Below are 27,992 nucleotides of genomic sequence, written 5' to 3'. Positions count from 1 at the left end.
GTATTATTAATTTACGTATTTAATTAATATAACATCGAAATTAAGGATATAATTAATTTACTTTTCATTTTTTAGGATAACGTTTTTTTATCCGCGATTTTTAGATTTATATTTTCGTATTATTAAGCGGGTTAAATTACCGTTTTTCGAACGTTTAAGTATAATAATAAACTTATATTAGATTTTTTTATTTACTTAATTAATATTATCGTTATAAATTATTTTTTAAAAGAATAATATAAGTATTATTTATTAACCGGTTTATTTCGTATAAATTTTAATTTATAACGTTTTTATAATATAAAACGATAAGTTATTTTTATATAAGTTAATAATAATTATTATAAAAAATTAATATTAATATATTATCGAATTTTTTATTAGAAAATTTTTTAACGTTAAAAAGCCGTTATTAATTAATATGTTATATAAAAAGAAAAAACGGATAATAATGTAAATTTAATAAAGTTTTAAATTATTTAGTTTTTTCGGGTAACGTGTTTATTTTTAAAAAACATATAAATATATTTATAAGTCGTTAAAAAATTAAAAATTAAGTTTTTTTTTAAGATAAACATTAGTTAAATAGTTTTTTAATTTTTAAAATATTAAATTAATATATTTATATATTTATCGTATAAACCACGATTATTAAATATTTTTAAAATTAAAAAAGTTATATTTATTATTTATATAAATTTATAAGTATTATTATAAATATAGTTTATCCCGGTTACCCGTTTTTAAATGAAATTTATTAACGTATTTTTATTAAAGTTATAAGATTCGAATATCGTTATTTAATAAAGTATAAAGTAAATAATGATTAATTTTCTTTTTATAATATTTAAGCCGTTTTTTTTACACGTTAATTTTAAATTAATAATAACGGCGATTTTTTATATATCGATTTAATAAAGTTATGTTATAAAATACGTTTTATTAAAAACGTTAAAGAAAACCTCGATTACGGTGTTAATAAAATGTGCGTAAATTATAAAAAAATTGTTTTAAAGAAATATAAGTAGTTTTATAATAATAAATAAAATAAGGAAATAAAGTATAAGATATTTAAAATAATATTATAAAATAAAGTGTTAATAATTTTTAAGTTTTTTTTTAATATTAAAAAAAAATCATTTATTTTTACTTAAGTATTTACCGGTAAGTAAGTATCGAAAAAAGTAAACGAAGGAAATAATTAGGACGTTACGATTTTTTATTCCGAGTTCGGTATAACGGTTATTATATTTAATTAGTTAAGTAAATGGTTTAAAAGTATTTTTTAAGTAAATTATATAACGTATATTTAATAGTATTAATAAAATATTATTTTTTATGTTTTTTTTATGGTTAGTAGCGGATGGGTTATACATTTAAAATAAGGTTAATATTTAAAATATTTAAAACGATAAAATATTCGTTATTAAATAGCTTTAAATATTAAGTATTTTTAGTTTATAAACGAGAAATTAAGCTTTACGAACGTAATATATTGCTTAACTTTAAGGGGTTTAAATTTCGAAAAGGATTAATTATAAAAAGAAAAAGCTAAAGAATTTTTTAAGGTTATAACGTAAGTATTAAAAAAATTAATAAAGCTGATATCGTAATTAAGTTTTTATTATTTTTAAATATTTAAATAATAACGGGATAAATGAATGTTAAAAAGTTTACTTAATATCGAAATAAAACATATATTTTATTACTTCCTGTTTTTTTTAATAAATAAGTTATTACTTTTTATTCCGGGTTTATTAGTTTTATAAATATTTATTTTTTTTATATAAGTAAATATTATTTATATAAAAGCATTATATAAACGATTATTTATTTATTTATTTAAGTAAATAAATAAATACTTATTTAATATTTTTAAGTTTTTAACGTTTTAACCGGAAAAATTAATTTTTTTAATTAAGTTTTATATATAATATTAATGATGTTTTTATTTTTAATTTTATGTTAATATCCGGGCTTAAAGTATGGGTTTAATCCCGTGTAAGGTTAATGTTATTATAAGTTATTTTTATTTATAACGCGATTCGAACGTTTTATTAGTTTTATTTTTATGCGTTATAATTAAAACTTTTACGTAATATTAAAATATTTACGCGGGACTTTACGGTTTCGAACTTATTATTACGTTTAGCCGTTTATATTCGCCACTTAATTAAATTAATTTTTCTTATCGTATTATTTTATTAAATAAAGATTTAATATCGTTTAATATTAATATTTAATTAAATTTAAAAAAGAATTAAATCGAAAGCGTATCGGCTTATATATTTACTTAAGTATATTTATAAATACGATTTTTCGTTTTTTTTATTTATTAATTAAGTACGTATTTATTTATATAAATAAGTATATTAAAAAATTTTAAATTCGTTATATTTCGTGTATTTTTTATTTTTTTTTAATAAAGTTAAAAATACCCGGAATTTTCATTATGTTTATTATTAAATCGTTTTTAAAAATAACGAATTAAAGTTAAGTTAATTTAACACCAAACATTTAAAAGCGAAAACGAAAGGTTAATGTTATTAAATAACACGATAAACTTATTAATTTAAAAAACGAATTAAAAGTTTTAATCGGTAATCGCTTAAATTTCGATTAAAATTAAGTGAAATTTTTTAACTAAAACTTAACGAAAAATGATTATTTTTTTATTTTATTTACGTCGCCCGTTTACGATGCATTCGCCGGCGACGATAATAATTAATTAAAAGTTATAATTAACGCCGATTTAACCGATTATATTATTTAAATTTTAATAAAAATTAAGAAAATGTTTATTAATAAAATTATTATATTAATAGTTTAAAACTCGAACGTATTTACGATTTTTTTTTACTTAATGTAAATAATATATTAAAATTAATTATAATTATAACTTAAAATTAAATGGATTTTTTTTTTAAATAATTAAATTTATAATCGAAAACGTTAATATCGAAAGTTAAAATTATTATAATATTAATTTTTAATTAATAATTATAAAAGTAAATTTATATCGATTTTTTATAATTATAAATATATTTTTTAATAAACTTTAATTATTTACGTTATAATAATTAACATTGTTTTGTTTTTAAAACGTGTTTATACGAATTATAAAATAAATTAAAGCTTTTTTTAACATTACATTGTTTTATTAAATTATTTAAATAATGTTTACGCGAAATATTATTATAATAATAATGGTAATAAATGTTCGTATCGGCTTAATACGCGTTAATTTTTTTAATAATATAATAATTATTTTAATAATAATAAATTTAAATAAACGAATTTAAATAATTAACGTATTTAAATTTATTTTTATTTCGTTTTTATTTTAATCGGTATTTAATAATAATATTAAAAACATTTAATAATAATAACGTTTATTTAATGTTATTTATAAAAAAATTATTAATTTAAAAGCTTAATTACATTTTATTATAAATAAAATTAAAAATTTTAAATAATAAAAGTTAATTATAATTTTATAAAAAATAATGCTCGATATATATAAGTTATTTTATTTTATTAATATATATTTTTATAATAACGGTTCGTTTTAAAAATATAATAATTTCATTAATCCGTTTAAAAGACATTTTTACGTTAAAACTTCGTATATAAAAGTTAATAAAAAGTTTATTAATTTTTTTAATTTTTTTTTATTTATTATTTTCGTTATAATAATAAATGAAATTATAAATAATTTTATTTTATTATTTTAATAATATTTCATTTTAATAATATAACGTAAATTAAAACGCGCGTTTTTAATTAATTAAAATGTTTATTTATAAGTTTTCGTAATTAACGTAAATATAATTTTTTACATATAAAATAATCGTAAATTTACATTTTAAGTTTATTACGTATTTTTTAACTTAAATAATTTTCTTAACTTTATTTTAATTATAATGTAATTTATTAAATAAATTAATTAAAAAGTTTATAACTAAATAATATATATTATAATAAAGTAAACGTATATTTAATAAAATTATAAAAAAAAATATTATATAAAAAAAAAACTTAACTTTAAAGATTATACGATATTATTTTTTAAGTAAATATATATATTAACGTAAATTTAAGAAACTTTTTAATACCCCGTTTTTTAAAAAATATAAATTTAAACTTATAAAAGTATGAAATTTATTAAGTAATAATTTTATATATTAAAAATTATAAGATATTTAAATTTATAAATAAAAAATTATTTAAGTAAAAAATAATTAATTTTATTATATTAATATTTAAGTGATAATGGTTTATCGATATTAATATTAATTATATAAATATTAACCCGTATTTTCGAAAGGGATATTACGTTTTCGAGAAAAAATGTATATGTAAAAAAAAGGGGGAAAAGTATAATAACTTTTATAACGTACGTAAGTTAAGGTTATTTAAAATAAAATTATTATAATAAAAAGTAAGGTTATTTTTTTAAGTAGTTATTTTTTTTAATATAAGTAACTTTTATTTAAAAGTTACGATTATTTTAAGGGTGATATTATTTAATTATTTAATTAAAAGTAATTATTAATTAATATAATATATTATATATTTTATAAACGAGGAATATACGTGTAGTAAAATTTAATATAAAAACATTAAAAATACATGTATTTATATGGAAATTTAAATATAAAAGAAAATATTTTTTAATAATTATATTTATTATTTATTTCGTTTATAAATTTAATACGTTTTTATTATATTAATAATAAATAATTATATAATATTTTTTTATAATAAAATTTTCATTTCCACGCGAATTTTTATTAATTTAAATATTTATACTTTAATTATTTAAGTATTTAATATAAATTTAAAAATATATTATAAAATATCGAAACGTTTAATTATTAAATTTAACTTTTAATATATAAACTTAAAACTTTAACACTACTTTTTTATATATTTTTCTTAATAATTAAAATGTTATCGAAGTTATGTAAACGTATAATATTTTCGAAATACGTTGCGTAAAATTTAACTTAGTAAACTTTAAATAATTATTATTACGCGATAATAAATCGTTATATAGTAATAAATTTATTTATATATATATAATAATGTTTATTTTTTTAAAACGTAATAAATTTTAAGTTTAATAATTATATAAGGGGTTATTTTTTTAATTTAAAATAAAAATTTATAAACTTTTCTTAGTTAATAGGTTAATACGATATATTTAAAGACGATAAATTTGTAAATATTAGTTTTAATATTAATAAAAGTGTTTTATTAACGAATAAGATATTTTCTTTATATTTAAACGCACGTTCGGGGGTTTTAATGTTACGATGCGAGTTGAAAAATTACTTTATTACGTATTTAAGGGCCGGTTTAAGTGGTATCGATTTGGTTTTTCGTAAGGGTAAAATACACGTAATTTAAAATTAATATAACCGTATACGTTTCGGATTTAGTATATAATTTATTTTTACGTTTATTATTAAAGGTTATAAAACGGAAAAATTTATCGACGCGTTTTATAAAGTTATTTAAGGTTTAAATTACCGTTATAACGTATTATTTAATTAATATTTATTATGTATTTTTTACGAAACGCATTAATATAAAAACGGTTATATATATTATTTTAATAAAAAGTTCGCGTCGAATATATTTAATATTATTTTTTTAATAATAAAGGTTAACACTGGAAATTTTATCGTTATTAAGACGATAATTATGAATAATTAATATAAATTAGCTTTTATTATAAAGAAGGAGTTAAATGTTAATAAAAATATATATAATATATTTAATATTATTTTTATATTAAACGCGTGGTATTTTTATTATAATTTTAAATTATATGGTAATTATGGTATTTAAAGGGGTGAAATTTATATAGCCATGCCGCTAGCTTATTTAAGTTTTTTCCTTTTTATATAAGATTAAAAATATTAAATTAATATTAAGTTACGATTAAAGTTTTTTTATAACGCGTTAATTATAATTTATGAATTATATGGGAAAAGTTATACTTATAAAAATATTATTAAAAATAATATTATAGTTAAGTTAAATTTAGGGATTAGTTTTTTTTAGAAAGCGTTAGTTAGCGATTTTGGAAAAGCTGTGAATTATAAAAAAGTACGAATAAAAAGTAAAATATTTAGTTTTTTATATTTAATTATTTTTAAAGTTACGAATCGTTTAAAATATAAGAAGAAAATTAATATATAATTTTTAGGGATTTTATATATATGTTTTTTAGATTAAAAATGATATAAAAACGGTTATAATTTAGTAAATAATTATCGTATTTTAAATATAAAAAATTTCGTACGAAAAAATGTTAAAAAAAAGAAGATTTATAAGCGGGAATTAAATTATATTTTAAATTTATTTAAAAAGGATTTTAAGAAAAAGTATTTTATTTAAAAAACTTTAAATTATTTAATTTAGATAAGTTATAATATCGCGTAAAATGCGTGTTTTAATTTAATTCGGGTTATTTTTTCGTATATATTATAATGATTTTTCGAAATTATAAATAAAAAGTATATTTAAAAAAATAATTTAATATTTAAGTAATTATTAAGTTACGATTATTTATGCGTTTATTTAGTTATATTTAAGGTAGTTTAATATTAATAATAATTATTATCGGTTAAACGAAGTTTAATTAATGTTATATTTTAAAGCGAAATAAAAATATAATAATAAAACGTGGTATTATTATTATTTTTAAGTATATATAATAAAGTATTATAAAAGTTATTTTAAGTAGTTTTAATTTACGTACGTTATAAAAATTATTATATTTTCCCTTTAATGTTTTATATATTTTTTTTTAATTAATTAAAGCTTTTTATCCTTATTTTATAACTTTTATAATACGTACGTATATTATTCTTTTTATAATTTTATATATTTATATAAAAAAAACCTCGTATTTTAATTAACTTTAATTTAAAATATTATTAATTTTTTTTATATTACATTTTATAATGTAAACATTAATATATTAATATATTTTTTTTATATAATCGTTATTAATTCGATTATTAATTTTATTATTTATTTTATTAAAATGAAATTAAAATTTACTTTTAATTCGTTCGTATTTTTTCCAATTAATATACGTAATATTAATATTTTTTTTATTTTTAATATTTATTATTTTTTATACTTTAATTTATATAAAGTATTATTACGTTTTTTTATTTTAAATAACGGGGGTTATTATTATGTTTTTATTTATAACGTTTATTATATTATAATTAAGAATACTTAATTAAAAAATAATGCTTTATTTTATAATTATTTATTTACGTTACGAAACTTTTCGGTTTTTTTAATTAATATATTTAAAAACGGTATATTACGTGAAAAAACGTATTACTTTCATGTTTATACGAATTCGTTTAATAAGTTATTCATTTATTACTTTTTATTATATATCGTTAATATTAATATATTACGTATAAATTTATATTTTATTATTATTAAATTTCGATATTAAGTTTTTTTTTATAATTATATATTATTTTCATGGATTTTAAATATTTTTTTTATTTTAATGTTAAAAATGTTTTTATTAACGAAAAGTTTTATTAATGCCACTTATATTCGGGATAAATTTTACCGGGTTATTTAAACACGTTATTATAATAAACGTATTTATATTATTTTTAAAGCCGAATCGAATTAATTTATTAATAATTAAATAAATTAATATTTATTAAATTTAAAGAATTTTTTTAAAATAAATGACATTAATAATACGTTATTTTTTTATCTTAATGTTTATAAAATGTTCGATTTAAAAAAATTTATTATTATTTTTAAAAAATAAAAGAATGATTATAAATTATCGTTATACGTATTTCATTTATAACTTTAATATTTTTTCGAATAAAATAATTTATATTATAACCGGTTATTATAATTAATTATTAATATTAAATTTAAATTTTTTTTCATTTAATTTATATAATCGTTATTTAATAATATAACATTAAGGATTTTTAAATTTAACCGTTTATATATTAAAATTTTTATTCGTTAATTAAGAATTTTTAATTAATTAAATTTAGTTATTTAAAATAATGAGATTTTGGTTTAGTTTTATATTTTTTAAAATAACGTTTAAAAGTTTGTTAAAAATAACGAAACGGTTAATTTTTTAAGTAAAAAACGTTCGAAATTTACCCGTAATAAAAATACTTATTAATTTTATTTTATTTTTAAGGAGCGTATAATAAATTTTCTTAACGATAAAAGATATAATTTACGTATTTTAAAAGTTGAGAACGATTTATATAACGAAAATAATAATAATAACGATAAAAAGTTTTATAAAAAGTGTAAGTTAAAACGTATTATTAATTTATCGTATTAAAACTTTATTTTTAGTTTATCGTTATTAATTGTTAATATCGTTAATAATAATCGTTTTAATAAGCTGGAAAATATTAAGACGAAAATTAAGTTAAATTTTAATAATAAAAATATTAAATTAGTAATTTTTTTTAAATATGAGGAGTAATATTATATAAGTAATAATATTTAAACTTTCGCACGCGTTATTATACGTAAATTAATTTTATACTTAATAAATTATTTTTTTTTTTTAATTAATAATTTTACTTTGTATAATTAAACATTATTAAGTTAAAAATAATTTATTAGTTGTTTTTTTTTAAGTTTTTTTATTAGTATTTTTAAGTTTAAATACGCGGAATTTTTTATTTTTATTAATTTTATTTACTTTATTTTTAATTATTTAATTTTAAATATTTTTAACGTATAATAAATCATTTATTTAATTCGAATTATTAATTATATTCGACTTGTTATTTATAATTAATTTTTTATTTATATTTCCCGGTTTTTTACTTTTAATATTTATTTTTAGTAAAAAGCGTAAACGTTTATGTAGCCGAGTCGAAACATTTTCGTAATTATTAATATTATTATTAAAGTTATTTTAGTTATGTATATTATTAAAATAATTATTATAATAAATAAAGTTAAATATATTTTAAAAAATATTAATATTATATTTATTTTTATTATCGTTTTATTCGTTTGAATGAGGACGTTTTATTTTAGTTAATTTATTAATGTGGTTTTTATTTCGTGGTTAAGAATAATTATTTATAAAATTTTTTTAAACTTTTTTAATTTTATTATTTTTTTAAACTTTAAGTATATTAAAATATATTATTTTATTTACGTTTAGTTTTTTAAGAATTAATATAATTTATTTAATAAAAATTAACCACGTAAATTAAGCGAAAAAATATTTTTAAAATAATTTTTTAAATAAAAAAAACGGTTTATTATAATAATATGTAATTAATTTTAAATTATTATTAATTAATTTATTCGAAGTTATAAACGTATAAAAACGTAAACGAAGTTAACGGTTGCTTTAAACATTTAGTTTAAGGAAAAAAATAAAGTTATTATAATTAAAAAATTAATAAATATTTTTACGAAAAGGTAGGAGATTAAAGTAACCGTTAAGTGGATCGTTTCGTAAAAACTTTTCGACCGTAACGTAATCGCGTATATAATTTTTTTTAAATTATATTTTATTTAAAGTTAATTTTAAAATAATATAATAAAGTTTTAACTCGTAAGTTATTTCGTTAAAATAATAATGTTTATTATATAATGTTATAATAAAAAAGGACGTATATAATTCGAATTATTTTATTTTTATTTTATTTAACTTATTAACATTAAAAAAAAAAACTTCGATAAATATTTTAAGTATTTTTTTAAGAAACGGTTAATTCGTAAAATTTAAATAAAAAGAATATTATTTTATAATAAAATATTAATATAAAAAACGATAAAAATATTAATATATTATTAAATATAATGTATTTTTAGTTTAATTTAAAATATGGAAATAATATTTATTATTTTATAATATATCGTTATTAAGTATTTTCACGGTAAGTTTATTTACGTTTATAAACTTCGATATAAATGGTTTATTTTTTCGATTTTATTCTTTATTTTCGATTTATACGTTATAAGTTATAATATAATAAACATAATATAAAAAAAGGTAATAAAATTTTTTATTAATAATTTATAAACTTATTAATAAGTTTAAATATAAATAACCCGGGTAATAAATATTAATACGTTAAAATAAATTTTTAATTTTATTATTTTATGAAAATAATTAAAGTATAAAAAAACCGTAAGCGTTTATTTTTTTTAATTTAATGATAATATTTTCTTAATAATTTAATAATAATATTTTATAATAACATTATTATAAGATTTAAAATTAAAAATAATTAAAATTATTTAAATATTTAAATAAATAAGTAAGTAACGAAAAATAAAGAATAATATTAAACCGAACCTAATAATTAATGTTTATTAAATAAAATTTACGTCTTTACCGATAAATTATTATAAATAATATTATTCGTAACACGAATTATATTTCTTTTTTATATATTCATATTATAAAGCCTGTTACATGCATAAGTTAGAATGATTTGGCGGGATGGCGGATTTTCGAACTATCGACCTCCGTCGGTAGCAGGGTTATGCCTACAGGGGGTAATTATGAAGTCAACAATACAGTATGGTGTCACTCGGAAGCCAAGCTAGCCGATGTGAAGCTTTGCACTTTTTCTTCTACAGCATCATCGTACCACACGGCATCCTAGAATCCGGCATACCTCTTCGAAGCTGCGCCCTCGTCGAATATACCAATTGAAGGGCTAGAAGACGGATTAGAGAGGCTACGAACCTTTCAACTTGGTCTAAGGACAATCTATAATAAAAGGGGGTCGCCCCAGAAGAGAGCAGGACGAAGCAACAAGCTGTTCTCCCCGCGCAAATTTTCTGCGCAAAAGATCTCCATTCCCATCTCCATCTCCATCTCCAAAACCTCGAACAACAACATGGCGCCCAAGTCGAAACAACAACAGCCCGCGCATAGCTCGCATGGCTATGAATTTGGAGGCCCGTGAGTGTTGATTCTACCTACTAGGTAGTATATTACCATGAATAGGATGTGGGACTAATGGTAAACATTGGTTTAGATTCGGTACCGCTGGAATCACATTCGGTCTCCCGATACTCTGCTACGTCTTTTCATTCGCGTGTAACGACGTTACCGGATGCCCTGCGCCATCGCTATTAAGCCCAAAAACCATATCCATCGAACAATTGAAAACCGAAGTGGGATGGCCAGAAGATGGATTCTGGGGTTTAGCCAGTTGGGAGGCCACGGGTTGGACCATAGCGTACTACTTCTTCAGCGCCCTTTTATATCGTCTTCTTCCCGCTACCGAGGTTGAGGGTACCAAATTATCTAGCGGAGGAAAACTCAAGTACAGGTTCAATGGTTAGTATAATTGCTTAGGTGGTTATGGATAGCTACCTATATATAACTTTAGAGACAAAGCCCAAGCTAACATTGTTTACTCCAGCTTTCAACTCAGCTATATTCACCCTTGTCATTTGCCTTGCTGGCACCGTCTCGCAGGGTGCCGAGTTTCCCCTATGGACCTTCATTGCCGACAACTACATACAAATCCTGACCGCCAACATCATCATCGCTTATGCCCTTGCCACATTCGTCTACGTCCGTAGCTTTTCTGTGAAGCCAGGCAACCCCCAACACCGACTGCTTGCCGAAGGTGGATGTTCTGGCAATCTCATATACGACTTCTACATGGGACGGGAGCTCAACCCTCGTATCACAATTCCTATCATCGGTGAGATTGATATCAAGGAATGGATGGAGCTGCGTCCCGGCATGCTTGGCTGGATTCTCCTCAACTGTGCTTTTGTCGCCAAGCAATATCGCACCTTTGGTTTTGTGAGCGACAGCATCGTCTTTATCACAATTGTTCAAGCAGTCTATGTCATCGATGGTATATTCATGGAGCCTGCAATTCTCACGACAATCGACATCATCAATGACGGTTTTGGTTTCATGTTGTCTTTTGGAGATCTCGTCTGGGTTCCTTTTATCTATAGCCAACAGACACGATATCTGTCTACCCATCCGGTGATTCTAGGTTGGCTGGGTACTACGGCTATGTCTCTTATCCTTATAACCGGTTTCTCTATCTTCCGCCTCAGCAATGCTCAGAAAAACACCTTCCGAACCAACCCCAACGACCCACGCGTGGCTCATATCACCTACATCGAAACCAAGACAGGTTCTCGGTTGATGACGTCCGGCTGGTGGGGCATTGCAAGACACATCAACTACCTTGGTGATTGGTTACAGTCCTGGCCATATGCTCTCCCAACTGGTTTTGCTGGCTACGCGATCCTATCCGCAGGAAGCAATGTTGAAGGGGCGATCAAAATGCTTGACGGAAGAGAAGTTGTACAGGGACCTGCCAAGTATTGGGGTATGATCTTCACATACTTCTACGTCGTCTACTTTGCTGTCCTCCTTGTTCACCGCGATGGCCGAGATGATGAGAAGTGCGCCAAGAAATACGGTGCAGACTGGGAGAAATACAAGAGCATCGTAAAGTATAAGATTGTACCTGGGATTTATTAAAAAGAGGGACAAATAAAGACAAGCTTAATCCGGGTTCAGAGTGAGTAGATGCGAATATCACCTCCCTACCTAAGTACCTAGTAATAAAAAGAAATACAGATCAATGGGATAGTAACGAATATATGATGTGCTTAAGACTCTCGGTGCTTTCATGCTAAACGAAATCAGTAGCTACCTAGTACTACGTAGATACCGTACCTTTTAAGTGTCCAATTGATGACTCAACATCAAAGACTAGAAGCAGGCAGTCACGATAGCTTCAGGAAGGTGTTTCGTCGATATCGCTTTCCATGAATCACCCAAAGCATTGAACATTTAAATATCAATGTTCATGCCGACAGCCTTTGTGATAATATTTAGATGGCAACCGATAGCCGTACAAATAAAATTTTAGTATCATTTATTTTATCACGCACTATGTCGACGCAGACTCAGTCTCCACAACCTATTTATCAACGCTTTTCCAAACACATCAATTAAATATTCCACTTTGTCAATCCGACAACTTCGACAATTATTCGGTTCACTTGCAATCTAACTGATATTGTTTCGCCGCACCAGCTGCCAAACATCTATTTAATCGCCACACCACGCTCTATCCAGTATATCGCGATACCATCTCTCAATCAAATACGGTAAGTAATTCACAATCGTTATAGTTAGTCACATTTGGCCAACTCTAATACCACATTGTAGACATGTCGTTTTACGGTCGTCCCTACTACGCATTATTCTTCGACAGTAGTGATGGTGCCCTCCATCCTCTAGGCCTAACCGTCAACTTAACTCGAGACAAATTTCATGGCGTCACTGTCGTCGAAGCGCGACCCGTTATGATACGAGGCTTCACCTTTATGGTTCCGTTCATCGAACTACGTAACACTGGAGTCTACCATTACGGCGTACCGATCTTCGCCATTCGCACTGTAGGCCGTGAACGTTTTTCGAGGCATGGGATAGTCCTCAGACACCATGGATTCTTACGGCTACCGTGGAACGTCGACGACTATCCAAAGATCACCCGAACCATGTCCGAGCCTCCTCGTTCTCGCTCTCCTCTCGTAGAGCTCTGCCCCCCCTCCACGCCGTAGGTGGAGTCGCCGATGCATGTCGCCGATGCATATTTCTGTTGAACAGAAGACATGGGAGCTATGGTCATGGGCTTGGGATCATTATAAGATGATTGAGACCACTACAAGATGCGACGATTGTCCACAGTGGGGACATAATGGCGTTACATGGTCAGGAGGGAGTTTTTTTTTTCTTATTTGCTGGTTCGCTATTGCCGTCTGTCCTACATCAGCTACAGTTGACGCTCGAGAAGCTTAGCAGCTAGGACCTTTAATGGAAACTTCAATCAACTGAAATATGCGCATATAATGCTCTTCATTACGTATGCAGGTATCTTTGTGTACTCTGAGGACTATTTGCCTACGGCAAATAGGTGTAGCTGTGTCCAGATTGTACAAGCGGAACGGTACCTGGGTAAGTTTGATATACAGTGTTCGCACGGTACTCGTTTGCCATAGAACTGATAACATGATGATAGTTCAGCCAACTGGACGCCATAGTTCATCCTAACATAAACTTATTTCTGTTTTATGATTTCTAATAAGGTTTCTTCATGTTCACACGGCCCTGCAATTGCATAAGTTCTTAGGGGTATATAATCATAGTATTTCCTTTCCCTTTTCCCTCTCTTTTTACATCCTTCTCTTTACCACTATCCGTGGTATGGACACTCATGGTGATTTCATACCCTAACCACACTTAAAAATAATCTTAACAATAATATCTCCTTCGACTTCACAATGTCCCCCCGTCCCGAAAGCAAACCCTCCACCAGCTTAAACCCCTCTTTATGTTGAGGGGGGATTAACCTCAGTCTCACGTCGCCTGCAACTTGCTTCACCACGGGAGCAACCATCTAAAAGAGGCATTATCCTATTAATCACTATTTATGACATAATATTATGGAGGCAGCACCCTCCATCCATTGCGACAACGGCAAACACCTTTCCCTGCGTTCATCTATGCTGCTGGAACAATGTAAGATAGTCCACCATTTGGACTGGTGAGATTGCGATAATAATTGGCAATCGCGGTGGGTGGTCTTCGACATATTCGACAAGAGAGACTCATGACCGGGTAAGGAATTAATATCCCTCTTAATTCAACATCGATCTAACACTAACAAATCAAAGCTACGGGACTACGACTACACTGCATCTCGAGCCTGAAGTCTTTAACAGGAACAGAATTGTATTAGAGCGGCGACAGATTTCTTTGGCCTTCTCCTACGATAACAGCCAAAAGTAGGGCTCTTTATATAATGAGCGATGAGACCGCTTTCAACACTGCCTTCCTAGAAATGGAGGCATCTATAGGACGTTGGCCGACAATGAATTCCAATATTACCCATGATTCACAATGCTTCAGACGCTAAAGAAAGAGTACAGGAAAATAAGTCAATACTCGAAGATGTCACGGATGACATTGCAGTAAACAATGACGAAACAGCATATCCTGTGTCGGAAATCGAGATGTCGACAGAATTTCGCGATCGAATCATAGCCGGATATGAACATGACCGAAGGTTGAAGAGAATGAAAGAGATTCTGACGGAAGCAAAACGAGACAACAAAAGCACAGCCCGCTGGTACAGACATGAATTGAAGGATGGTCTATCCTTAAAACCCTCCGAGGAAACCTTGGAATCGCATACATGCTATGTCGGACCCGTATGCCTCTTAAATAATTACGCATAAATTGCGAAATTCGGGCTGGGGAATAAGAGAGACGGCGAGACCGGTGTCACCTCAATACACTCGCAGCTGTGGCATAAGCATGACTTCTTAGACTGCATCTAACGACGAGCCTATTACGAACATAATAATCCCACCAGTAACGCCGGCACTGAGACTTTTATAATGCTGCATCCATATCGAAAACTCACGCACCACAAGAACGTGGCACACAGTAACCGTTCCAATCTCTACCTTCTTCGATTACATGGAAATCTCAAATAGCTCTTTAGGTTGCTATCAATATCTATGACAGAAGTCGTTAACCTGCCACAATCAGCAACTTATGGCGTCTCTTCGCCATTGGGGTCCTTCTTCATACCGCAATATCACAACAACTAAACTATTAACCAACTCCAAGTAATAAAATAGCTATCACAGGTCAAACCGCCACCAATGACCCCATCAAGCAATACGTTCTCTGATACACCAAGGCAGACTGAAACGTCATTGCCGTTCACCTTCAGTCTACCTTTGATGTGATCCAATTCTTTCTTCCCAAGGGACAAGCCCTTGATGCCCGAACAACGCTGCAGAAGCGGCTGAGAAGAGAACCCGTCGAGTTCCTACTCTACCGAACTAGCTATCTGGGATCCCGTCGTACCTTTCGCGGCTGGTACCAAAGCATAGAATCTCAACACTGTTCAAAAGCCGACAAAGATAGGTACCTAGCCGGCCCACCTAACTCTGGCTCGAGTATATACTTAGTATTTACAGACGTCCAAGAACTAGATACAGAGACCAGAGAAATGCTCTTCTGTCCCGTTCGAAACGAACGCCATAGCACCGATTCAGCGCTATCACGAAATGGGCGATATGGGAGCTGCGTCACGGAAGATTCCAAGTATTTGGAATGCTTATAACGGAGGTTGGGATTTTTTGGTACCTTATCAACAAATAAAATGATTGTGTGAGAATTAATAAGATCTCTAAGATGACGTACATTTACGAAGAACACTAGAGGAATGATGCAGCATGGCTTCATTAGATCCAAACTATCACCATTTGAGTACCATGAAGATTGTCTAAAGCTGTTCGTTCCGAGGACCGGGTATCTTCGAACAGATGAAGATCTTTCATTAGGTACCTTTGAGGCAAACGTTGAGGAGGACTACGAAGAAGGACGAGAAAAGGGATATGATATTGAGAAGACGTTAAGGACTGGGAGGTTGCTAATGTATGTCTATAAGCGGGACGCTCAGTTTTGTTTGTTGAGGAGTAGCTGGACGCTGCTACCTTCTAAGGGTGTCTGTATTAGTACGTGGAAAGAATGGGGGTAAAAGTAACATGTGATAGGGGGTTTGTGCGCGACCAATGCCCACATCTCAAATTCCCATTTTCTAAAACCATTCCTCTTTCCCCGCGAATAGTGCGGGGAAAGTAAACATAGTGGGAACTTGGAGTCGGGATGACCTCAAGACAACTTACGGTGGCGGAACGAACAAATGAATATAATAACAAAAGCAAAGGAAGACGAAAGTTTTATTCTCTCGATAGATAGATAGACACATTGAAATTTATAAGGGTTATACACCATACACAAGAGGATACCATGTAAATATCCACGCCGGTAATAAAAAAGCATAGAAAAACAATCGCCAACCATAATCAAACCAACTAGATATCTCTCTACCTATACATTGTGTGATCGTCTTTATTCATTGTCTATACCTGTAACCTCATCAATCCCTATAATACCCCTAAAACCCCAACCGCCATCATACAAGTTCGTATACCCCAACGATTTACTTCAGGTATTTCATGATCTCTTCCCGTTCGGCAACGGGCATCATGTGGAGCATGTCTTTTAGGCCCTTGAGAGCTGAGGATTTGTTAGCTCTTACGAGGTCGGCCATCTCCCTCGAGACAGCGTCAGACTTGATCTGCTGGATCTTAGCCTCGATCGTCTGCGCGTTCTCTTCGTACCAGGTTACTACATCCCGATCGCTGCGGTCAAAGTTGGCGATACCAGACCAAGCGGCGAGTAGGCGGAGATGGTGCTGGCGATTTTCTGTAGCTTCAGCGCCGTTCGAGTCAGTCGGCTTGTCAGAAGTCGAGGCAGCAGCCATACGCTTAAGGATGTGCTCTTCATTGAGACGTCTGCGCACACGCCAGTAGAAGAACCGACGAGTGTCCTTCCACTCAAGGGCTTCCCGAATGGTGCCCTTGGCCTTCATGCGGCCGGCCCGGTCGTGCAGGTCAGCGAACTGGATGCTGATCTGGGCGTAGATAGGCAATAGTTGCCTCTCACGTTCTGCCATCCTCTCCTTGATCACGGAAAGTTCTTCCTTGGAGAGGTTGGTATCGGCGGCCTGCTTCTTGAGCGCAGCATAAGAAGGATCTAAGCGAGCCATGGTCTCAAGCTGCTTCTCTTTCTTGTACTTAATACCGATGATACCCTCCGGTTCCAAGACACCAGCGCGGGACTCGACGTCGGCGTACATTTCCATGGCGACGGGGTTGATTGTTGGATCAACCACAACCCAGGAGCCACCGCGGAGCTCACCGTAGGGGGGAATATATACGAAGATCGGCTGCTCGAACTTGACAAGTGCGTCGACGATGTATGAACCATACTTCAGAACCTCGTTGTACATGTCGCGCTGGCCGCCGGAGAAACCACGCCAGTTGGCAAGGATCATCAAAGGAAGCTGCTCACCATGGTTGAAGTCGTTAATGGCTTGGGCAGTCTTGAACGCGGAGTTAGGGTACCAAACACCGCCGGCTTCGTTGCTGACCTGCTCGACGGAGTCGGGGTTCGCAGGGTCGGCGGGAGTGATGTTCTCCACAGTTCGGGTCTCGACGGCAATAACACCCATTGGGATACCGCCAAGGCGAGCACGACCGACGACTACAGTGCGGGCCCAGCCACCAAGTGTCTCGACGAAAGAGTCCTTGTCGAAGAGACCAGGTTGGAAGCTATCCTCATCTTGCTTACCAGCGATGAGCCATCTGACATCATGAGGCTGCTTGTTTGGCGGGGTGTAGATGATCTCACGGTCCCAAGGGTCAAGGCTAGGTAGGATAGGTACAGGGAGATTGCGCTGGGCGGGAACAAAGGACAACCATTCAACGATCTTAGAGACACCGGCGAAGTCATCATTGGCCGTTAAGTGCGATACACCATTGCGGTACATGATTTGGGTACCACCAAGTTGCAAGTTTGAGGTGTATACTTCGCGACCAAGCAAGTTGTTGAGAGCCTGAGCACCAGTGAGGATGATGGGCTGACCTTCAATCTGAACGGCACGCTGGCCAAGGCGGACAAGGTAAGCACCGATACCTAGAAGAATAGTTAGTAAATCAGGTTGAAAAAGGAGGAGTGCAGAGATCAAACTCACCAATCGATCTGCACGTAATGAGCGTGACAGTGAAGATATCGTTGTAAGCACGGCTGGTAGCACCGGCGATGAGACCGGAGCCTCTTAAGCATTCAACACCCAGACCATCCTCGGCACCAACAACGGCGACAATCTTGTAGCGAGTCTCTCCGATTTCGGTAATCTCTTCGGTGATAACGTCTCGCCTAGCGCCATCTTCAAATCGCTTCTTGGCATCGGCATCTAGGTAGAGGTACTTGAAGCCTGACTCTTGTTTCTCTGGATCGTTCCAAGCAACCTTGAAGTGCGGGATCAACTCGTCAGCAACACCCAGTCGTGCACCAGAGTTAGCTGAAAGGTAAATGCGAGGGATACCCATGCTACGAGCCAACTCTGTGCACTTGTTGAAGAAGTGGTCTTCCTTGGGACCGAAGGATCCGATCTTGTAGGTGATATCGTTGGCAACGACAACGAATTTTCTTCCAGTGGGGTACTCAGGGGTGCGGGCATTGATGACCCAACCGACCATACCGCACGTGTTAGTACCAGGTTCTCGAGAAACCTCGATTAACTTATCGCGATCATCGAGAACAAGTTCACTGTAGTCGATGCATTCACCCTGGGCAGGCTTCTTGACGGCCAAGGACGGTAGTGTTGAGGTAATCTTCGTCCAAGTGTTTTCAACGGCTTGCCTGAAAAGCTCGGGGAAATCGTACACGTATTGGGTACCCATCAAATGCGCCCTGTAACGCTTGGGTTGGAGCCAATTCTTCGTCGGGTACGGGGAGCAGACGGGTAGTAGATGCATTGACCCAATCTTTGTAGTGCCACCGATGGAGTAGAAGACCATTTCACCCTTCTCGGACTTTCTCTCTGCGTAGATTTCGACTTGGATGACATATCCAGAGGTGTTCGTGATGATAACACGTAGAGGATAAGGCATACCCGTGGATGCATCCGTGCAGATAATGCGAATCTCGACTTGAGACACACGAAGACGCCAGCCGCGGGGGCCAAATCTGTCTAGGAAGCCCTGGAGGGACTGCTCAACCTCTTGAGGCTTCAGCTGGAAGACCGGTGTGAAATTCAAGAACATGTGGTTCAAGTCAGAGTTGTTGTTTCCAATGATTTCAAGGGCATCGAAAATATCATTAATGACTCGGTCAGTCTCAGAGACAAGGTATTCCGTGGTGGGGATGTCATCCCGAAGGCGACCAGGACGAATGACAGCACGCGTGAAGTATCTCTTGTCGGTGTCAACGCCTTTGCCGATGCCTTCGTACACGTGAATATTCTTGTTCTCAGTGAACACGGGGGATATCTTGAATTTGGCGAGGCGCGCAAGTTCCAGCTGGAAGGCCAAAGCGGGCTCGACATGACGAATGCTGTCGTCTTCCAAGAACTCGGGGGCACGGAAAGTGTAGTAGCCTGGGTATGAACCATCATTGTGACCACAGACAAATGTAACACGGCGGACCCGGTGATTAATGAAATCATGCTTCAACGAATCGATTATGGAGCGAATGCGGCTCAGAATGTCTTGGTCATCATAAGACTCAACATCACGAACCGCGACATTAACCACGTTGGTTAGCTCCTCCTCTATAGGCTTCTGGGCAAATGATTTGCGCTTGCCAGTGAGATCAGGGATAAGCACGGCACGCTTCTTGGTCGGTATTACTTCCAGAGCCTTCTGGAGCATTTCGTCGGCATCATCCAAGTACCTGCAAGGCACAACAACACCCTTGCGGGTGGGTTCCTCATCAGTACGGTGCTTTAGATAAGACATGTCACTAACAGAGCTAATCCGATTGAAAGGGGGGGGAGCTTCCGTAGTAGGAGTGCCAGGGACGGATGGATTGGCCGAGGAGAGAGGGAGGGAAAATTCGGTCTGCCCAACCTTGCGGAAGGAAAAGTCCCAAGACAAGAATAGAGGGACCGAGTCTGTCTCATCATCGTGGTATTCTAATTTCTTAAAGTTGTACGCACGATAGGCTCGGCGGACGTACACCTCTAGGGCGGCAGCATTGACCCAGGGATCTTCGTGGGCGAAGAAGGATGCCAACACGTCAAAAACGGTGTATTTGGAATCGACCACCTCCTTGATGATATCGAGGTTGGGCTCTCTGTGATCCCAGCCAGTCTCACCATACTTGTTCTCAACAACAGAAGAACGTAGGATGTGTTCCATTTGAGCGGTTCGCTCTTCCAGGGACGGTAGCGCGCACTGAATCAGAATTTCACGAGCTTTCAGAGAAACCTTAGCAGTCTGACGCGACTCGAGTTCCGTGAGCTTGCGCAGGACTGGTCTTAAGTGCTTTCCAATATTGCCGACGTTAGGCTTGTTCGGGCGATATTCATCCAGAATGGCCAAGATGAGATGATTCTTTGAGCCGACGCGACTGTGAGATAGGACTACTTGGATGACTTTGATGTAATCTTCTCTGTTCTCTTCACGAAGCTTTAGGATTACTTCCTCATCCTGGCTTCGCCGTCCCGAGAAGCGGGTCTCAATATCAGCGTAGCTCTGGAGGAAGCCCGCGATAACATTAAGTTCGTGCACTTTCTGGCCATCAGCATAGTTGTCGACGATTTCAACCAACGGCGCAATGGTTGTTCGCAGCGCGTCAGCTTCACTAGGAGTAGTGTTGTCGTCCAAGAACTTCGTAAGAGTTCTAGATAAAGTCTTAGCGGGGAACTCTGCAACGCGACCCTTGGCCTTATCAACCACTTGAGTCAATTGAACGTCAAGCTTGTGCGGCATCCTAGAGTGAAGCGCAGCATGGTGAGTTGCCCATTCGCTATATGGGAGCTCGGGGTTCCGCAACACTTCGATCATCTCTTTCAGCGTTTGTTGCATGATGACGGAGTTGTCGTAACCCGAGAGGATATTCTTAAGGATGTTATATGTCAAAGCGAATCTCTGCGCAGGCTTGTTGCCCGTAACCTGAGGCGGTCCGAATTCAGGGAGCTGTCCAAGGAATGGCTGCGCTTGCTTGACGCGAGAGGGGTCGTCAAGAGCAAGAATACCGAGGATATCGCCAGCTTCGATAGTGACGCCAGGCTGCTTAATCAACTGCACGATACCATCTTCTTGGGCGATCAAAGGCATGAACATCTTCATAACCTCAACCTCAGCATACGTCTGTCCAGCTTTAACGTGTTCACCGTTTTCTACAGTGTATTTCACAAGCTTGCCAGGGCTAGGCGAGCGCAGCTGAGTAGGGTCGTTCTCCTGCTCCAGAAGGCAGGTCTTGCTGTCGACGGAAATACGGGTGGCGCCAACCTCTTCCTTCCAGTATACGCTGTGACTACGTCCATCGAGAAGGATGAGTAGCCCACCATCGCTAAGGGCACGGACTCCAACGGAACATTTGGAGCCGTTAATGAAGAGATGGTAGCTGTCAACGGCAGCACGAGTAGCAGTAAATTTATACCGGTGACCTTCGTAAATGAAGTCAATCGGAAATACTGTCTTCAGAATGTCCTTAGAGGGCACTTGACCTCTCTCAAGGCCAGACCGGTACTCTGCGATGACAGCCTCGCTAGCAATATGAGCCTTGGTGGTGGCTCCGCAGACGACAGCTAGCATGGGATCCGGTCGCTCAGCAGTCAGCTTGTTTGAAATAAGCTCATCAAGCCAGCCAGTCGTGATTGTGTTATCTTCGAACGCTTCCGTCTCAAGAAGTTTAATTAGATATTCGACGGTCGTCCTAAAGTCACCACGAATGCTCAACTCCTTCAAGGCAACTACCATGTTCTTCCGCGAGGCAGCTCGGTTCTCGCCATAAGCGAAAATGTGACCGAATTGACTGTCAGAGAAACTGTGAATACTGGACGCAGTACTGACAGAGAAATAACCCCAAACGTTTGCACTACTTCGGAAGTTGAGGTCATGCATCACACCGTTTGAAGGCTTGAATCCCTCGCCAGGATCTTCGGAAGTAATTCTGCACGCAGTGCAGTGGCCACGCGGCTGTGGTCGTCGCTGGGTCTTCTCGCTTCCTGGAGCCTTGAATTCAAAGTCGATCTCGGTGGTGAGTTTAGGGTCAACACCATAGAGTAATCGGATGTCGCTAATTCGGTGGAGAGGAATACCCATAGCGACTTGCAATTGAGCAACTGGCAAGTTCACACCACTGACCATTTCCGTAGTAGGGTGCTCTACTTGGAGACGAGGGTTCAACTCTAAGAAATAGAACTTGTCGTCGTCGTGAGAGTAAAGATATTCAACGGTTCCGGCGGAGACGTAACCGACTAGACGTCCAAGTCGCACAGCAGCATCTTCCATGCCCTTGAATGTAGGCGGCTTGGCGATTGTGACAGGTGCCTCCTCAATGATCTTCTGGTGTCTTCGTTGTACGGAACAATCTCTACCAAAAAGCGAGACATTGTTACCATACTGATCAGCCAGCAATTGCACCTCCAAATGTCGAGCATTGCCTGCCAACTTCATGATAAAGATCGGAGAACCAGGAATTTCACTCGCTGCGGCATTGTATAATTGTTCGAATCCCTCTTCGGACATGGCTTTTCGGATACCTTTACCGCCGCCACCTTCGGAGGCCTTGATCATCACCGGAAAGCCAATTTCTTTAGCCTTCTCCAGACCCTCTTCCCAAGAACTGACGCATCCCTTCATGTATACTTCATCAGCAACTGTGACAATACCCTTGTCATCCACTACAACAGTGTCGACGCCAGTTCCTGACCATGGGATACAAGGCACTCGGGCATGCTGTGCAACGATAGTAGAAGAGATCTTGTCACCGAGAGAGCGCATGGCAGATCCCGGAGGGCCGATAAAGACAATCTTTTTGGGTGATGCTGCCAAAGACTCTGGAAGCTTAGGGTTTTCTGAGGCGTGTCCCCTAAATTGCCGTTAGCACGAATTCATCAAAGACCCAGCTTATAGGCTCGTTTCTAGAACTCACCATCCAGCCCAAACAGCGTGAACGTTCATGCGTTCAGCGACATCCACAATCAGCTCCACGTTAGCGTAATTGTGGTTATTTGTGCCACCGGGAACTTCCACATAGTGATCAGCCATTCGGATATAATCCGCGTTGGCCGCAAGATCTTCCGGTGTTGCCATAACCGTGAACTGAATGGCTCTCTCGTCGCCGAATGTTTCGTACGCCCATTTTCGTACAGATCGGATTTCCTTCACGGCAGCAATACCATTGTTGGCGATTAGGATCTACAAACGTCAGCTTCTATTCGCCAGATTTTGCAATAACCAACTTCTTCAGACTCACGTTTGAGATTACGGTATGTCCATCGTGCGAAGCAACGAAATCCTTCACTTTCGACGGAGGTGCATTTTCTAATTTGTTGCCACCAATGAAGTGTTCTGGTAGCTTGTGTTTCTCGGCGTATGTGACTTTGCCGTTGGTGATAGGCACCGTTCGGGTGCCATTCGTTGGAGGGGTCATGATGTCGGTTGTGGAAGTGGAGAGGCAGGAAACCTCCGGGACGTATGTTAAGGGAGTTGGAGTGATTATTCGGAATAGGATAGTTAACGGGTCATTAAAGAATAACGGATGCCCGGATCGAGCTCCTGCAAAGCGCCAAAGATTCGCAATGGTGTTTTACAGAACAAGAGCAAACGGAATAACTCGGTTTTCCGGTGGTACCGAATTAGGAACGAGCAACAATGTTGTAGGCTGACTCGAAGCGAGATAGGGAGTAAGCAAGAATTCAAGCTGACCTCCCGTATTTTTTGTCAGAGGAAGGGAAGGAAGGAGGACAGTCGAGTAGAAAACCAAAGGGTTGGTTTCTATGTCGAAGAAGTAGAGGAGATCTGGTTCAGAGCAAAAAGTATGAAGTCAGCTGGGAGTTGAACCATTTGAAGAATTGGGCAAGTTCCAATTTAATCCCACAATCGAACAAAACAGAAGTCGTTGTTGAGCTAGGTCCCTTGCGATTTCCCGTCGATCCAAACGGGTACGGCGGCAGGTAGCAGGGTGCAGTGACCGTAACGAATTGCGCGTAAACAATGCCTAAATACATATGCTTATAAAAGAGTTCCGAACTTACAAGTGCAACAAATCAACAGGTAAGGTTAACCGTACAAGATGTCCCATTCATCGATGAAGTTGAAAGAGTGGGATGGAGGGGTAAGGAAATGTTGAAGCATGGACGACAACAACAATTCGAGGGTAAGGACAAGATTGCGTCAAGGAATGAAAAATATCAGAGAGGATTGACGGACATCCAGCTTATTTGGACGGGATGGGATATCGTAATGTATGTATGTCCCAGAAATCCCAGAAGAAAAAAAGAGGATCAAACCTAGCACTAAAAACCTGGTAAATCCAGCGTAGACCAGCGAGGCTGATATGGTTAAAATGAACTAAATAAACTAATTCCACGGTGGTGATCGACAATTAGGTCACCAATTTGGCCAATCGCAAAGTTCCCCAGGGTGTTGGGGACATCCATCAGCTAGCGTCCTCCAAAGTTAGAAAATACCTAGGTACTTAAGTACTATGTACATTATGTAGAATCTACGTCCCGGGTCGGGTCTACTGCGACGGGCGCGCCTGCAAGTGGGTACAGGTACAAATCAGGGTGGGTACCACGTCGTACCAATCCGGGCCAAAAAGTGTTCCAGTCACATATAAACGCTGATAGATGTGTACCATCATAGTAAGTACAGGCTCAAGCTCCAAACGTCTCCACATGGCTGAATAAGATTTTAGACTTCGAATTGAAGGTACCGTACGTCGGATCGATGGCGGAACATTTCAAATTCATCATCTTTTTGGCGTTCTTTAAGTCCGACGTAGACACCGTATTCCGCCCTGGAAGCCCTGGAAGGTACCTAACATATCCGATGGGATATGGGACTGTCACAAGCATCTAAAGAATGATGATGATAACTTTGCTATCAACATCAAACCGCATTTGCCTGAACATACCTATCCATCCAACCATCGCTCCTATCAAGGTATCGTATACCCTGAGGTCCCAATGAGCAACGGGTCTGTCAAATTTAATCAACGACGGGAGGGAGACTATTCTTAATCAAGACTGAGCACAATGTCTGATCTACTAATTTTTGGTTTCCCAGGTCCGCGGTTGATATTAGAAGATCGCCTTCGGACTTACTATTTACTCCCCCTGGCATCTTATAAACCACTTCTAGATCAAACTCCAATCTCTATGAAATCTATTTATTGGTTCTATCGCCCAGTCCCATGTCTAGATTCTTCCAATGTCGAAATATCTTCGAACCGGGTTTTTCGTCGAGGCTGTTTTTGACTTTTTTGCTTTTCCAGTGGATATGAGGATGGCTGGCCGTTGAGACAAACTGTACCTAGGTACGCCTAGTACGGTAACAAGATCTCTTTTTCATCGGTGCCATACAACGGTGGATTTTATCTCTTTATCTCCACTTATTACCCGACACCCAACAAATACTTCCCGATTTGGCAATAGTCGAATCGGAGAGCGGGACAAGATTGAGTGAGAGTTCTATTTTTCTTTTTTTTCTTTTTCTTTCCCATTCTTGTCAATCTCTTTTTCCTTCTTTCAACCTCCCGTTCGGCCGGTGACGGGCCGCCACAAGTACATATCCCCTCGATAGATGTCACGCAACGCCTCGTGCTTACTGTGCATCACCCCTACGAAACTATCGACAACTCCGTCATACGGGTGGTGTTGGTAATCGTAGTGGAATCTGCTTACTTTCCAGTGAACTAGGGAATGATGAAATGTCTCACAGCCATATTTTCGCAGGATTATATCACTTTCCGCAGTTACGATCTCGTCTTCTACTCGATTACCACTTCGTTATATCATCTTGCAGAAGATACAATGCTTATAGAGACAGTTGGGCTACTATCTAAGTATAGAATAGATTAGGTTCGCAACGTTTCACATTGGATCTCGACGTCGGTAAACTCAATTGTTGGGGTAAGCTTTGGCACTAAGAAAACGGTAGGGACTAAGAGACCACCACAACTCGTGCGACAACCCAATCAACCCAATCAACTGGGTTCATTTGGAGTCCAGTTAGGCAAAGCAAGCCCAGCCCAGTTCCTGGATTAGTTAACTATCGAGTTATCGGAATAATGAATTATCGGACTAGTAGGTAATCGCCCAACTAAGTTAGTACCAACTTATAAGTTCGGGGGTTAAAACGCTTCAAATCCAATCTTGGATATTTCTTTTCTATCCTATCCGATTCAATATACCGGCATCTAAGATGCTAGCCGGCTACATAGCTACACTAGTCCACGGTCGATTCTAGTCACGCCGAACCGCCATCTCTCAATTATTGAGTTGAGTTACATAATAAGCTGTTGATCTATTGGACCACTGAGCTAGTTTTTTCTTCTCTATTGTCCACTCTCATAATATTTCAATGGCAAGCGAGAAGACCAAGCGTTTCTCATCTCCACAGCGACGACGCAAATCCCCAACTTCATGTCCGGTGAGATTCGGAACAACCAAACTATTGTGGTGGGTGCGTAAGCCTGCATAAAGCCCGATCACCAGCATGAGTTACCACGCCTCAATCACAATCCCATATCTTATCAAGCGTCCATGGATCCATAATCTTCCTGATCTTACTTAGTGAGGTAGGACCGCATTGTGTCTCGTTCAGGCCTCTTACCGCATGGGGAATATCCGCTGGATCTTGGATTCCTGGCTGCCTGGTTAGCTAAGATACTCCTGAAGGATCCAGCCTTCATCCATCCATGTTAGTACGGCAAGCACGTTACCTGGTCCGCGGACAGCGTCGACCGGTGAGTTAGTCCTATTGAACAATTCGCTATTATGTGGAATAGGATATAAGCACTCAAGATTCATCACCGAGAGATGCGTTCTTACTCGCCACCTATTCGTACGGCGTAGGCAACAAGCTCCGGTCTTTTTCGCGTAAGCAAGGGCTTACAATAACTTCCCCAGAGCAAATCCGCTTGGTCTCGTTCCGGCACTAGCAGACTACCTAGTAGGTAGGTCTGAGAACCGCAACTACTATTTCCCGCATATCATCAATAAGCATGTGGCTTTAGCTCGCCGGCGACGTCAGGCCAAGTCGATGTCGAATATGTAAAAGGCACATGGTCCGAGTACGGCTCCGCGTCAGCAATTGTCATTGGGTAAAGCTTTCGGACTCTGTAAAATGTCAGCCTAGACTTAGCGACTAGCACAGTATGCTGGTCTCGAAGATAAGATCACTCGACGAATGAAGTCTTGAGAAGTCGCTGTTAAACTCTCGGCTCCTACCTTAAACCAAGATGCTAGGTAGGTATTATCTAGTCTAGATGATTAGAGGTGATTCCGCTCGGCCTTAATACGCGAGAGATCCAAGCACGGCTTACT

At 35.1% G+C, this 27,992-nt stretch overlaps 2 protein-coding genes across 2 annotated transcripts; one reads left to right on the top strand and one right to left on the bottom strand.

The window, feature by feature from the left end:
• The first annotated feature begins 10,552 nt into the window (after nucleotides 1–10,552).
• GGS22DRAFT_31774 (ERG4/ERG24 ergosterol biosynthesis protein) lies at nucleotides 10,553–12,851 on the top strand. The gene is made up of 3 exons (XM_047966798.1): nucleotides 10,553–10,975; nucleotides 11,052–11,356; nucleotides 11,442–12,851. Exons 1-3 carry the CDS (start codon nucleotides 10,911–10,913, stop codon nucleotides 12,530–12,532), a joined length of 1,461 nt encoding a protein of 486 aa, XP_047817335.1. The 5' UTR covers nucleotides 10,553–10,910; the 3' UTR covers nucleotides 12,533–12,851.
• A 4,049-nt stretch (nucleotides 12,852–16,900) lies between these two features.
• On the bottom strand, nucleotides 16,901–24,344 carry GGS22DRAFT_31726 (acetyl-CoA carboxylase). The gene is made up of 4 exons (XM_047966797.1): nucleotides 23,915–24,344; nucleotides 23,591–23,856; nucleotides 18,678–23,527; nucleotides 16,901–18,619 (listed from the first exon to the last, which is right to left on the bottom strand). The coding sequence occupies exons 1-4, from the start codon at nucleotides 24,089–24,091 to the stop codon at nucleotides 17,082–17,084; spliced, it is 6,831 nt and encodes a 2,276-aa protein (XP_047817334.1). The 5' UTR covers nucleotides 24,092–24,344; the 3' UTR covers nucleotides 16,901–17,081.
• Between the last annotated feature and the right edge of the window lie 3,648 nt (nucleotides 24,345–27,992).

The sequence above is a fragment of the Annulohypoxylon maeteangense genome (genome assembly GCF_022496945.1).
Source record: "Annulohypoxylon maeteangense strain CBS 123835 unplaced genomic scaffold GGS22scaffold_12, whole genome shotgun sequence".
NCBI lineage: Eukaryota > Fungi > Ascomycota > Sordariomycetes > Xylariales > Hypoxylaceae > Annulohypoxylon > Annulohypoxylon maeteangense.
This window is presented reverse-complemented; position numbering and strand designations above follow the sequence as displayed.

What these genes read in the sequence shown, in the direction of transcription:
- GGS22DRAFT_31726 (XM_047966797.1), bottom strand. Translation starts at nt 24,091, where the DNA reads ATGACCCCTCCAACGAATGGCACCCGAACGGTGCCTATCACCAACGGC. An exon ending in CACGCTGTTTGGGCTGGATG is followed by an intron (nt 23,528 to 23,590) that starts GTGAGTTCTAGA and finishes ACGGCAATTTAG; the next exon opens with GGGACACGCCTCAGAAAACC. An exon ending in CATTACGTGCAGATCGATTG is followed by an intron (nt 18,620 to 18,677) that starts GTGAGTTTGATC and finishes CTATTCTTCTAG; the next exon opens with GTATCGGTGCTTACCTTGTC.
- GGS22DRAFT_31774 (XM_047966798.1), top strand. Translation starts at nt 10,911, where the DNA reads ATGGCGCCCAAGTCGAAACAACAACAGCCCGCGCATAGCTCGCATGGC. An exon ending in GGCTATGAATTTGGAGGCCC is followed by an intron (nt 10,976 to 11,051) that starts GTGAGTGTTGAT and finishes ACATTGGTTTAG; the next exon opens with ATTCGGTACCGCTGGAATCA. An exon ending in ACTCAAGTACAGGTTCAATG is followed by an intron (nt 11,357 to 11,441) that starts GTTAGTATAATT and finishes TGTTTACTCCAG; the next exon opens with CTTTCAACTCAGCTATATTC.